Consider the following 14,903-nt stretch of genomic DNA (forward strand, 5'->3'; position numbering starts at 1 on the left):
CTGAAAACTGTTTGAATGCTGTAAACACACAAGCGCTAACTGTTTCTTCTACTGGTAATAAAGAAGTACATTCAGAAGATCCCCTTAAGTGGTAAGTGAAACAGCTGGTTTGTTGCAGAGACTATGCAGATAGCAAGACAGAAAGACTGATATCAGAATCTTGTGAAGCAAGTGTGAATATTGGCCTAGATGAGGTTGCTTTGGTCATTTGCTATTTTGGTTCTGTTTTGTTTAAGCTAAAAAAACAGTGTAAAAGTAAATATAGATCTAAGTAGCTACAGCAACCTTCTGCTGCCTCCTGTGATTCTTTCACTAAATGCAAACTTAAATAAAAATACAGTCTTTTGGATTCAACCAGATGGAAGCAGTATAGGTTTAATAGGTGAAATCAGAGTAACTTCTAAAGACTTCACTGTTTGTTTCCTTCTAAATCAGGGGGCTTCACTTTGGTGCTTCTCAGAAACAGCTTATTTTACCACGAGTACCTGTTGAGCCCGTGACCGTCCAGGCATACAGCAAACGCGCACTACGCACTTCCCAAGGTTCACAGGTCTGAAATAACACGGTACTTATTCTGCCAGAGACCACAATAAATGAGTTTCTTGTAGCCTACCCATTGATGCCATAATGTTATGTTCTGACTCCACGTGAATTCACTGTTTAATACACTATCTATAACTGGAAGTGTTACGTCTTTGTAGAATGAGTGGGCTGGGAGATAGGAGCCTTCTCCCAGTCTCACCATCAAGGTAAAATCTAAGTTAGGAAGGAGTTTATTTCTCCCTCTCCACTGGTATGTTATTAAAAGAGTTCTGAAACCAAGTGTTTCTCCAGCTTTAAGGTTCTAGTCCTGCAGCAATATCTGAAAAGGTATCATTATCCGTAACTGTGAAGTGTGCAAGTTCAAATTTTTTGGTAAAAAAAACTTGCTTAACTGGATACACCTGAACTGATGCTTGTGCAGCTTCAGGGTTTCTTCTGTTTCATTTTCCTAAAAGCTGATACTTTCTGTGACCTTCTGAACACCCAGTAGAAGTTAACATTCTCTTATTGGTAATAGAATTAAAGAGGTTAATTTAAAAGTTGTTTCTAAGGGGCTCTAGAATATGCAAATAACAAATAGCTAGACATGAAAATAAGTTTAGCCACCAATAATATGTATTGTTTCTAAGGTTAATATAACATAGCACATTCATAAAGGAATTGGACTGTATTAGAAACCATGCGTCACATGCATCTGCGAAGCACATTTACAGTGAATCAGATTTGTTGACTTACTACATGATAAAAATGCCCTCCACCCTCAATTGACTTTTGTGTTGAAGAGCAACATTTGAATTGTTTAACTGTACATGTTGACCTGTTCTGTATGCTCCAATATGCTCCATGGTAGTAACGAAGAACCATAATTCTCATTGTATTAGTAATAATGCCCAATTTTGCGTGCTGTTTTCATCTTTTCCTTACTCCACATCAAGACGGTGCGAGAACTAAAGTCTTAAATTTAAGCTAACATGGATGGATAATACAGATGTAAGAGAACATGCTGCCCTCTGCTCCAGCTCCACCAAACATAGAGTTGTCACTTGCCATACATCTAAACTAGCAAAGTTAACTTTTGTCAGATTATTTTTATTAAGCATTTCAATTCTTCTTATCGTGTGTGGAATCTGCTACTCCAGCACTGATCATTTCACTATCTGAGTGGGGAATCGCCTTGTGAATCATCTGTTTTAATTGAGAAGGTACTCAATTTTCCCCCAGTTCTTGTTTAATAGCACAAGCAGTTTCCTTTCTATACAGTAGTGTGTTATAGTAATAAAATAAACACTACAAAATCACTGATGAGGTGAAAATTGAACTTTCTGTCTCTGTGCAGCCATGTGGGTAAGAGAGTAATTGGCTTGGATAATAACTTTTGTTCTTACAACCCCAAATCTAAATGAGCATCTCATTGATACACCTGCTTATAATTACTATCGAAAGAAGAGAATGTATTGTTCAGATAAAAAAATTAAACCATTTTTTCCCAAAGTAATACAATTGTTTAATAGTTCAAATATACCTCTAATGATTCTTACACTTTTTATGATATAATTTGTTTGTCAAAAAAACAGAATTCTCATAAATTTTTTGTTTATGCCATAAAAACATCAGTAGAGAGTTCTTGTGTATAAATATATTTAGTTGTATCTTACTATGTAAGGGAGCGTTTTATAGTCCTGTATTTATGTAATGAGAATTAAACATACTGTGCCAGGCCCCCAGCTCCTCTGAATTACCTTGGATCTGTGGACTTCTCTGGTGATACATCAGTTTCTGCCATTTGCAGATTCATCCTTATTCAGCATAGCTTGGTAAATAAATCTTGATGGATTCATTGTCTGGTTAGGAATGTTATTGAACTAAAAGTATTGGGAGATGGCACTAAAATTAATACAGATCCAGGTGTTATCTAAAGCCCCTATTAAGATGATACAAAATATTTTCAACTTTAGAAACTTCTCCTCTAGTAAAAATATATACCATGGGTTTTGGCTTATATAGAAAAAGTATTTGCTTTAGATACTTTTTATAACAAGAAGAAACCTTAAAAGTCTTTTTCTGTCCATTGGGATTTAAATCATAATGATTTTTATTAGCAAAGTAGTTGAATCAATTCTATGCAGATAACACGGTACCTTAAGAAACTATTACATTTTAATTCTTATTGCTGTGAAGAATTTATTTCCTTATTTACTTCTAAGCAAATGTTTTGTCTACACTGAGTCAGTGGGCCATACCGATCTAAAGAGGCTATTCTGGTCCGTCTGGTCAATGATTCCTGAACTGAAGACTTTGGCAAACGTGGCCAAGGTAGATTGGACTCTTGTTATCATCTATGGGAAGAATGCACATGTAACACCCTCCTAGCAGACAGGTTGTGTATAAAACTTTTGTTATAACACAGGTAAATAGTATTCACAGATGACTTACATTAATCAAATGAGTCAAACCTGATTCTTCTTTCCACTTTAACTCAAATGTACACAAATTTGGAAACTTCCAAGCTTGTAATGAAATTAGTTGAACAAATTTTGGCAAAAGCACTTAAATGGATATAGTTGTGTGCCTTGATAATTAGTCCCTCTCATCGACAGCCACGTCTTCATTGTTTGTCCCATTCTGTGCAGATATTCAAATAGCATGAATTTTTATAATCACTTGGTAGATTTATGAACATTAGCCTGCTTATAAACACTTCAGTCCTAGTGCAGTTATTTTAAGGCTGTGCATATTATATATTTCAGCATCAGGTGGAAATGGATATGAAAATAATGCTTGACCCAGAGAACATCAATGATAAAGCTGTTTTAAAACAGAATGATGAGACCAGGCTGCCACTTATAACAAAGAAAAAATCTGTGCTTGTAAGTAACTTCTATTAATTTATAGGCTTATTATGTGTGTCAGTTTTCACTATTAAAGTTAATACATATTGGACTTAAATTAAAAACAAATTTAAGTGAAAGTACCTCATAATTTTCTACTTTGACGTTATATGTAATGATCAAAGCATTTTGAGTGGCAATACTAGGCAAAAAACCTGTAGCATGGCGGGTTTAGGTAGCAAGACCCCAACCCAGTAAAAGTATAAGTAGGAAAGTGCATGGTGAGCAATCTTGGTAAAATCAGGGAGCATTCGTAAACAAACTGGAGTTTGTAGAGTTCAGGATGTGACCCAGAGATCAAGGAAGAAGCAAAAGAGGTTTTTCTGACAAGAATGGGCCAGAGAAGAACACATTCCATCTTCAACTGATAACAGGGTTATTAGGAATGGGTTAAAAATGCCTGTACTTCTTGATGCTCTTTTTAATTAATATGGGGTTCTTTTTTAAAAAAAGTATTACAGACACTGCCCACAAATCAGTGTCATAGAAGTACAAAAAATAAGAGTGATACTCCAAGCAAGTCAGACTCCTGGAGTGACTACCTGAGTCTAGGTGTCATTTACATCTTACTTTTCTGACATGGTTTGGGAGGAACTGTGGTATTTTGATTCTTAGCTCCATGCTGGGGGCACTTCTTTTGGAATGTGAGGGACAGATTTAGGTCCTCCTTTGAGATCCTCCATGTCTTGTAGATCCCTAGTGTCCTTGTTGTCAACCTACAAGAAATTCTGAATTGCAGCATTTCTTTTATTTCTAGTCAAGCTGTTTTCCTTAGTAGAACACAATTATCTACCTGAGCAGTTCCACAGCGCTCTTCTCCGAATACCCTGACTACTATCCATCAAATCACCCTTCTCTGTTGTTCTTTCTGGTCCGAGATTATTCGAGCTTTTATTTTTCCACTCTTGTGAGACCCCTACCTGGAGTCTTGTGTCCAGTTCTGGAATCCCCAACATAAGAAGGATATGGAACTTTTGGAATGGGTCCACAGGAGGCCGTGGAGGTGATCCAAGGGGTGGAGCACCTCTGCTATGAGGAGAGGCTGAGAGAGTTGAGGTTGTTCAACTTGGAGAAGGAAAGGCTTCATGGAGACCTTAGAGTGGCCTCTCACTGGAAGGGGCTACAGAAAAGCCGGGGAGGGACTTTTTACAAGGCTATGTAGTGATGGCATAAGGGGCGATGGCTTTAAATCAGAAGGGGAAGATTTAGATTAGACACTAGGAAGAAATTCTTCACACTGAAAGTGGTGAGGCACTTGCACAGATTGCTGTAAAGTCTCTTCCAGTCCAAACCATTCTATGATTCTAAATTGTGTAAGATTAAGTTTTGATTCTTCCAAATTTGTTCTGCAACTGTTGTTCCTTTTAAGCAAATGAACATGAAGATGACATTTTCTGCAATGTGTGCTTTTAAAAAAAAATTAACAGGCACAGGCGTCCCTCCAAAGATCAATTATGTTCACAAATTTAGTGCAGCACTGTGGTCCACATGAAAGAATATGCCCGACGGTCTCACACGAGGATGCTCTTCTACGATTTAATTTATGTAATAGAAGCATTATGCAGCAAGCCCAGTGCTGTAAGAGACATTCTAGGGTATTTGGTTTTAAACAACTAAACAGAGTCTATGAATGGCACAGTTGCAAACTGCCACTTATAAAAAATGGGTTTTGAAAGCTGTTGCCCGGACTAAGAGGTGATTTGTCTAACCCTGTGATATAGAGTTAATTAGAAAAAAACATCATGGCTAATAGCTTTTTAGAACCACTCTAAAACCCTCGCAGAGAGGAATATTATGCTACTGCAGAGAGCCATGTGTTTTACCACTCTCCCTGAAACATGCAGATCAGAGAAAACTTCTTAATGTTCACTTAAATTACAAACATTTAGTGTAAATTAGTCAAGCTCTCTGATACATATTTACAGTTGCTAAGGAACTGTTTATGACAGGGAGATGGGCTGAAAAAATGAGTAGGTATTTCCCATCTCTAATTTATTCTACATTGACTTCAGTGAATTCAAATTTTTTAATCCAGTGATGCAACCCATGTTTTAAAATGTTCCAGCTTTATTTGGGGTCAAATTTTGCAATTAGATTGTGCATTAAGGCAGTTTTGATAAATGTAATCTATCCTAGCACTTAGAGGAAATATAGTTATAGATCATCAATAGTAACTAAAATAAATCGATGTGTAGTTGCAGGTGTAAAGTTAAATGTTCTTTGATTTTGAGAAAAATACCAATTAAAGTAGCTACAAGAATTCAGTTAGGTGCTACCTATCCTGTTTTTACTAATCAGCCATTAGAGGGCAATATTTGTACGCACACATATGGGCACACACGCACGGATACCCGTGTAGATGCCCTACATATGTAGATAAGTTCAAAGATTATTTTTCCCAAAAAGTCAGTGGCAGAAGGCTGTTATTGTGGAAAATTAAAAACTAATTGCTTGCTTAACTGCCTTCAGTTTTTTTTTGCAAGAGTTGTCAGTCTGAGTTTTCAAGGAGACCTGAGCATTTAAAAATGTGATGAGATTAAAAGCACACTGGTTTTGAGGTGACTGGATAGGTCAAGCACAAATCTACACGGACTTTTTATTATCCTGCCATTTGAGTGGTTTGAAAAATTATTAGTAAGAATCTTATTGTTTCGTGACTTCTTTTCTTGCTCTTCTGGTATTATAAAGCTGCTGACATTGGATTTTATGACAGAAACTATGAACAATTAACTATTGCCCTTTTTTACTTCTTTGGGCATGATAAGCACTAAAGCTTCATCCTCCGCAAAGTTCTGTAGTTATCTTAAAATGAGGGTTATAATTCTGTTTGAAACACCATGGGCAGAGTGGGCATCTCTTTATTTTGTAGCCTAGATCTGGATAACAAATGACAAATGTTGAATAGATAATTATTAAATATGTATACTTCCCATGGAGCATCCAGCAAAACAAAGCGTAATCTGAATTTCAGGAAGAATAATTCTGACGAAGTACTGCAATGTAGGGAAGATTCACAACTATACTTTCCATTTTCAGAGGACTGCTGTTCTTTTATAGAATTATACTGGCACTTTTTGCTCCTTGTTTTCTTATAAATGTATATTATACTGTAAACTTAGGAACCTTTTTATTTATTCATGAGGTAGAATTTAATATGGTGATGATTTCTAGTCTTTATGAGTTGTGTCTTTTATAGTGTGGCTCTAATGGTGATGGTAGTGATTCTGTGTTGTGGTAGGTTTTTTCTTAAGCTAACTTATTTGAGCACAACCAGTCTAATCATATCCTCGGTTACTCATTCTTTATTCAGCATTTGTGTCATGCTAATCACTAACGCTTAGCACTGAAAGTCTGCTCATTTCCCAAATCATAAAGTAAGGCAAAGCAGGGCAATTCTTTTCATCTCAAGTGTCTAGAAGGAGTTGTAGAAGAAAAACAGTGTTTTCATCCTCAAAACCTGTTTGTGTTTTAAACTTAGGCATATGGCTATAATTACAGTCAAAGCATAATTTGGCAGTGGTAGCAGAATGAGACTTAAACAAATTGATGTTACACTACGGTAATTCAAAAGAAGCTTGTTGCATTTGTATTGTGGTGTGTAATCATAATAACTAGCACAGGGAATTAATAAAATCTTCTTGTCACTAAAAATAAAAAGGAAATAATTGGTGAGATAGAATTAACTTAACAGATGACTATATTCGGCATCCTTTCAACCTAGAAATGGGAATGTGAAGGTCACCCTCATCTCAGATGACAAACGTAGAACGCTTTGTTGGTAAACAAATTAATCTTTTTAAAGGTCACCATTTGTTTTAAGTTTTTATCCAGTTCTTGTCATCTGGAATTGGAAATTGACTGTCATTTTGCTAGGCAGGGGTGCAGCCAGAGCTACTGAAGCTGTTTCTGTAGATATCAGCATTCCTTGACAAAACTCAGCGCCTGATTGGGATGCTATGGGCTGCTGGTTTACAGCTGTCTCCGGACAAGAATGGAGGCCCACCCCTGAATTCCAATAAGTTAGTCCTGCATATTCTGCCTCGTGTAAGCTGGCCCTTTGCCCATGAGTAAAACATATTGTAGTTCAAGCCAGCAATTATCTTTCTTACTTCCTTCTGTGCTGCTTCTGTTGCCTTTTTCAAAAAGCAGATGTGGGATTCACCCAAGTTCTCCATCTATTCTCTCTCACACCTGCTATGGCAGAATTTTGAGAGGGGTCAATTTCTTGGAGAGATAGCAGTAAGCAATCAAAGTACCAAAGCTTTTCAAAGTACTTGGATGACTGTTCAGAGCTATCTCTGGTTACTTTAAGAGCTTAAAGTAGGTAAGAATAGCATATAAGACCTGTTGTTAAAGGTACCTGGTTGCTTGAAATTGAAGTTTTGATGTAGGACTTTCCGTTTAAATTGGACTTTTATTTTCTCTAGATAAACAAAATCTGAGGGAAATAATATGTATTAATATCTTAGTATTACAAATAAGGGAAGCTGTATTAAGCATTAGGTAGATAAAATGCCGGACTCTGTAAATCAGAATGACAAGGACAAATTTTAATTTCCTATATAGTTTTCCTACTCAGAAATTTTCTTGAATAAAAAGACAGTCATAAAAATTGTTCATATTTTAAATATCTTGCAGAGACTGTTATAAATTTGATTTTAGATTAGTTCCACTGACACCGGTGAGAATTTGTCCTTTACTTAGCATTCATTATTTCTGTACTGAATTCCATGTGCTGGTCCTTAGTCTCAAGGGGCCAAAATTAGGTTATTTGAAACCAGAGTTAAATGCTTGCTTTATTTACTTTTTCTCACTAAGATTATTTGGCTTCATTGACAGAACAAGATCCTTTTTTGCAGTAGAAGCTGATAGATGGAGCATGAGTGAAACTATTCTTCAATGCTGCATTCTTGCTTTGCTGCTTAGCTTGTATATCAACACAGAAAAATACCTCAATTTAGACTGTAAGGCTGTAAACAAAACCGAAGTTGACCTGATCTGTGGGTAGTAGCCTCGAGATTGGACTGCATATCCTACAGAGAGCCTACTAATGAATATTTCTGTCATTTCTGTGATTCTGTGAGAGCGAAGAGTGCGATTTGCTTAGTGCCTCTGCCTTTATGTCATTTGAGCTTTTTACAGTCCGAATCTTTTTTCTCCTGTTGCTGAAAAGTTTCCCCCTCCTCCATGAGCAGCAGGCTTTGTTGATCCATAACCACTTATGGGACAGATCCACTGAGGGCACTCAGTATCCTTCCATATGGATGTATGGCTTTGGTTCCATTGAATGTATAGGGATTATAACTGTGTACATCAAATCTTAATAGGAACTTCTTAATAAAAAATATGAAAGTAGTTGGCAATTTGGAGAAGATGGTAATGAATTATAGGTTACTGTTATGTGTCTTTCCCACCATTATTATCCAGCTCTATTGTTTTCTGATATTTACTTACAAATCTCATCGATCTAATCTTCCTGGTTGATAAACTGTATTTTTGATACATGACAGTACTCATTTTTTCTCTGTATTTAACAGTAGTCTCTATTAGTTTACTGGGGAGAAAAACATATTTATAAACATGCTTTAAAAAAGAAGTTGTTCTAGTTAAATATTGCTGTCTTGGTGAAAAGAAAACAAATAGAGAACTAATTGGAAAATCCCTATGGTGTTACAATGAGTGCCCTATTTAAAATGAAGCAAAAAGGAAAAAATCAAATGGGAGAGGTTTATCCACAGGAGAAAAACACTTTAGAAAGGGTAATAGAATTGTTTTTGTCGTGTCCCAGGTTAATTACACTCAGAAGCACTTGAAATGAAAAAAATAGTTTTTCAGCACATTCCAAGCATATTAGAAGGCAAGTAAACCTCAGTCCGCACTGCAGATTACAGGCTCCCTTCCAGCCCTACAAAACTGTACTTTAAAAGTACCCATGAGGAAGCAGGCTGTGTACTGACTCAGTCTTTGTAACAAACTTCACTAGAAGACATTCTTAATGCACGAAGATGCTTTTGAGGTTCCAGTCACCGATGCAGTTATGGTTGCCTGGGTTCTGGCAGAGAGGAAGCAGGTGAGGTGCCTACAGGTTAGCATTGTAGAAGGTGTGATCCTTTGCCATCCACACCAACTGGGATCTGCCTACACTGCAAACATTAAAATGCTAGTTAGGAGCTGCCAGTTCTGGAATATGTGGTATTAAGTTCACCAGGTTCTGTGTTTATACCATAAAAGCTGTAGGTGAGAGTAAAGGTTTTAAATTACACTGAGGTAAAGATGCAATCTTTTAGATATCTTTTTAAATTAAATCACTGTGTAATGGTAATAAAACAATACAGTAATTCTAAAAGTAAACTTTTTTATTGCAGTATTTTGATATTTTCAATATTTTTAAGGTCTTATTGTTGTAAGGTGGCTTAATTTCAGTGAAAATAACTGAAGGATGAAAGCATTTTGTCAAATTTGGCTTTGATATCTCACCAAAGTCTTCCAGAGGGTAGCCAGTGCAGCAATAGGATGCTGAAAGAACATGGAAGAAGGGTGTACAGGCTGGGTGGAGTTTTCGTAGGTAACTGCTTTGGGTCAGCTCCAGAGTTCCACTCTGTTGCCTGCACTGTGTAACAAAGTCAATCATAGTGGCACTGTACAGTGTAAATGAGAGCTTAAATTACATTACAGTTACATCTGTCCTTATTTTAGTGTGACTCTTGCTGTGGACTTTATAGAAATTAAAAGATGTGGCAAAGAAGAATTAAATATTTATTTCCAGTTTTAAAAAAAAAAAAAAAAGAACCCCTAGGCTGCCTTTGAACTCTACACTCCACCTGAACTGCTTTTCTTTGTAGCTTATTGCAGCTCTGTGAACACAAATGAAATACGTACGTTTCATAGTGTTGTTTATCATAACAAAACTCTTGGGATTAAAATTAGGGTAAAATTGAGGAGTAGTAAAATCAGTGCTGCTTTACTGGTAGAATAGCCTGAAAAAAAAAAGAGTCCCTGTTTAATTAAGTTTCTTTCTTTTTATTTTTTTTTGTTGTTGTTGTCCTCAACAAACTGCTGGGGTTGAAAATGAGTAGAAAAGTGTGGTTTATTATTCCCTTTTCTCAGTATCAAGCCACTTATATGCCAGATAGTATAAAGTTAATCTTTGTTATATGCTTATTGCTATTTTCTTGGAACACAAGGCCATGAAGATTCATACACCTAGATCCCTTCAAGCGTAATGCTTCCTAATGGCCACAACTAAAATAAGTGCTTATCATTTCTCTGAAAGATTCTGTATTATGATAAAGCAGATATGGTTTCTGTCTCCCTAATGTCTCTTGTGGACAGTGTTATTATACAAATTGGGAGGGAAAATTAGAATAGTTTATTTCGATTGATCTCATTTCCGTACTAGACTTATAAGCAGCTCTTTAGAATTGCGTGTCCTTTTCTAGAAAGGTGGCAGTTGAAGTTATTCACTAATTAGGACGCAACAGAGCTCAAAGATCCCAGTCGTGGCCTGGATCCTGTTGTACTAAAAGCTGTACACAAACACAATAATTAAAGCCTACTATTTTAAACCAAGTCCCCATGTGGGACTTCAGGAGGAAATTATTCATGAAGAGGGTGGTGAGGCACTGGCACAGGTTGCCCAGAGAAGTCATGGCTGGCCCCATCCTTGGAGCTGTTCAGGGCCAGTTTGGATAGGGCTCTGAGCAACCTGATCCCATGGGAGGTGTCGCTGCCCATGGCAGGGGGTTGGAACGGGATGGGTTTTTATGTCTCCTCCAACCCAAACTATTCTATCATTCTACATATTCTATAAGAGAGGGAAATGCCATTATTCCCACTTTGCAGATCTATCAATATTTTCTAGTTTTCTGATTTTATGTATTTAACATTCTTCTAAGTTAATTCACCATTCATAATGAAATAATTATTTTAAAAGCCATTAAAAAACATTTCCAGCACATGGCATTATCTTGTCTTCTGCATAGCTCACCAGTAAGGTTCGAACATTGCTATCCAGTGTAAGAATTCCTAACCATCAGACTAACGGAGTAATTGCTAACAGGTTGTCACCCACAAAAACATGGAATGGGTTTTTAATTGGACTTCACAGATATTTGCTGACTAAAGATGAGCCTGTGGCATCTTGAGATCCACTCCACATTGTGAGGTAGATGTGCTCTGCTGCACACATTGCTGTTTGCTTCATTTTCCCAGTCTGCCTCAGTTTTCCCTTTTTCCCATTATTATCTTGCCCCAGTGTCTCCGTTCCTTGCAGTTGTCGTCTGAGACTGCTTCCAGCATGTATGATTCTGCCTGATTCTGTCAGGCTCTTTGTCCAGCCTTGTCCTAATGTTCACCCTAACCCTGCTGTCCCCACGTCTTTTTCCTTGTCCAGACTACCTCCTGGCTTTCATATTTGCTCAGGCCCAGTATGTCCCTCCAACTACCTTTCTTCTTCTTGAGACTGATTATACATTCACACCTGTGTGTTTGCACTTATTTACCGAATTAATCCAAATTTCTTAGTCAGAAAGAAACTGAAAGTACTTGGGATACTGGAGAGAGAAAAAAATCTGAGGTGATAGCACAGATTTTTTTTGTAATTATTATACTGTAGTATGAGGTGGCAACATATTCTTTTCCGTCTGCAGTGCTCTGTGTCCAATAGTAAGTGTAGCTGTAAGACACACGGTATCACTGTCCCAAAGTGACGTGTGTCACTGCTTGAATTGCTGGCACTTAGAACCAGCAGGTTCCGACTTTTCAGGCAAGCACAGGTTAATTGGGGAAGTAGGGGAGCTTTAATCCCCACATTAGCACAGCCAGCGTGGCACATGTTTCCGCATCACATTATCAGGCTGTGTCATTCCCTGCTGTACTTGAGGAGCCCTGAAACCAGAAGTCTGTGATACTGTTCCCCGATTTGTGAGAAGTATTTTAATTCCATTGGTATTCTTCCTGAAAAAAAATCATTTACGTGTTGGACGTATTTCCTTTTCTTTGTGGTTCCTTGCCTTTGAGTGCATTTTATTTACCCAAAGGCTGTTCTGTCAAGAAATACTATGTTTACACTATGCTCATTAAAATTAAGCAAACTTCTTGTGATTCTTTTATTAACCAGTACACTGATTTTTGCATAGCAGAAGTCACAAGACATCAATTGGATTTAATTAACTTTATTTTAAATTACTAAAGTAATGATATTAGACAATACTGGAGCATGTTCATAGTGGGAAAAGCAGTGCTGTTACATTATTAAATCTTAATGAAACTATTCATAGCAGGAATTATATTTATTATTTATTATTGCGGGAGTAGAAATGTGCGTCTTTGCAAATCCAGGATTCTTCTTTGTTAAAAGGGGACTTCCTCTTCCTAGATCTGCAGTCAGAAGGTGGTGGAAGGTCATAGAGTTAACAGCCTTTCGGGTTTGCTTCCTTCTCACCACAAGGATTCTCCCTTACCACTGTTAGAAGAAGGTATAATGAAAGGTGAGTCCCAGAAGCCCACCTGGGTTTTGTTGTCACCAGATGTGTGCTACTTAAGCAGTGTTGTTTGTTTGCAGCGGGTATCTAGTATTCAAATTTTCTGGCACCTCAAAACATGTAAAAATTATGATCTCAAATGTTGCAAAGGGTAGAGACCAATTTTGGATTTACTCCATGTGGCAGCTAACTTAACACATGACATGTTCTGTTGAGCATCAATCCTCCCTGAGTCAGTTATCTTGTAATTCACAGAGTTCAGATGCCGCTGGAAAGAGGAGTTGTCTGTGATGGAGGGTTCTTTTATGACTGAATAACATGGTCAAAATAGACAGTTATGATTAATGTCTGGTTATGAATCATTCAATCTTAACCTGATCTACACTTGGGCTATTCTAGCAATTACTCCATATTTATGATTTCATGAATATATTGTGGTTTAAAAGAGTTGATTCTCACCATGCTGCATATTAATTTGCTATTGTACAAGTACACAGTTCCCTCTCAGAATCAGCACCATTACGATACATTTCATGTCTGTCGACTTTTGAATATGAAGTTCACCTGTCTTGAAGGTAAATTATTGAAATATAAGAATCTTTCAGTAAAAGAATACTACTGCTTTTCCAGTTTTGATTTGAAATTAGAAGAATTTGAGTCTACCTTTGTTTAGTTCTTTCTTTCACGGAATCACAGAATCATTTAGGTTTGAAAAGACCTTTAAGATCAAGTCCAGCCGTAAACCTCATACTGCCAACTCCACCACTAAACCATGTCCCTAAGCACCTCATCTCCACATCATTTAAATACCTCCAGGGACTGTGACTCCACCACTTCCCTGGACGGCCTCTTCCAATACTTGACGACCCTTTCTGTAAAGCAATATTTCTTAATATTCAGTTTAAACCTCCCCTGGCACAACTTGAGACGATTTCCTCTTATCCTCTCACTTGTTACTTGGGAGAAGAAAACAAAAACCACAAAGAGCTGTTAACAGGAGTAACTGTAAAGAGCAGTAAGGTCTCCCCTCAGCATCGTCTTCTTTGATGTAACTAATTCTCTTTCTTTCATAGCTGGAATATACAGGAGTTGTTCAGTGATGTCATCTTTTGTTAGGTATTCTGACTGAACAAAGGCTTATCCTTCCAGCAGCAAAGATAACTCTCCAGACATCTACTGTTGCATCCAAAACAGCGCCTTCCCATGAATTTCACAGGCAGCATAAGAAGTCAGCTCTACGTGAGTGCAAAGGATCGGTAACAACCATCAAGTGCATCTCCAGCTTCACTTTCAGACTCTTGTTTATCTCACCAGGGAACAGTCGTCTAATGAGCACTCAGCCAAATTCTTAAAAATACCGAGTGCACAAAGATGTACGCGAACACCCTGTCCCTTTTCTTAAGTCCTGGTAGATTCCTACCTGCGTGTTTCAAATTCTAAGTGTGTGAATCTGAAGATCTGACCACTGATGTTAGTGTAAAGCCAGTGCCCCTGTAAGTCATGACTTAAACCAGCTGACTGAGCATCTCTGTTGCCAGTGTGATTAAATGGATAACTCCTAATACATCAATATACACTGGGCAACGGGATTCTGGTCTATCATGCAGTGTACTCAAAACAGTTGTTGTTACAGCTGCTTGTGGCATGTAACATCAGTACGGAAAGGAGCATAAGCAAAATAAGCAGTGAGCTCATTGCTCCCATAAATTTGAGAAGGTCTCTGAACAAAAAGAGGTGGTTGAAAAGTAAAATTATGTATGGAATAACCTGCAGTATAAGTGCTAATATTTTATCATTGTTATCCTGGTTATACTGTTGGCTGGCATGTTATGAATTTTAGAACACTGTAGATTAAAACTGAAAACTCACTTGGACGTGAGAGCAGACTGGAAAGTACCAGTACCTAGTGGTAGGTGATAGAGTATCAATTTGATGCCATTGTTGCACTTCCTCTTATTGATGAAACCTGTGGTCCATTTTTTCTTTGGTA

The 14,903-nt window shown here is 37.4% G+C and overlaps 1 protein-coding gene across 3 annotated transcripts in view; it reads left to right on the forward strand.

Moving 5' to 3' along the window:
- Window positions 1–14,903, forward strand: part of IQCH (IQ motif containing H) — a 63,681-nt gene continuing 48,778 nt past the window's right edge. For 2 of the 3 annotated variants that reach the window (XR_008451895.1, XM_054077872.1), the window contains exons 1-3: window positions 11,494–11,595; window positions 12,808–12,919; window positions 14,030–14,152. Coding sequence is in view for 2 of the 3 variants with exons in the window: in XM_054077872.1 (XP_053933847.1) it covers window positions 12,913–12,919; window positions 14,030–14,152 (130 nt within the window). In the remaining variant the exon portion in view is untranslated. Of the gene's footprint in view, window positions 92–11,493; window positions 11,596–12,807; window positions 12,920–14,029; window positions 14,153–14,903 lie in introns of those variants that run through there. The other variant, XM_054077873.1, reaches the window with a different exon arrangement.

The sequence above is a fragment of the Cuculus canorus genome, chromosome 12 (genome assembly GCF_017976375.1).
Source record: "Cuculus canorus isolate bCucCan1 chromosome 12, bCucCan1.pri, whole genome shotgun sequence".
Taxonomy (NCBI): domain Eukaryota; kingdom Metazoa; phylum Chordata; class Aves; order Cuculiformes; family Cuculidae; genus Cuculus; species Cuculus canorus.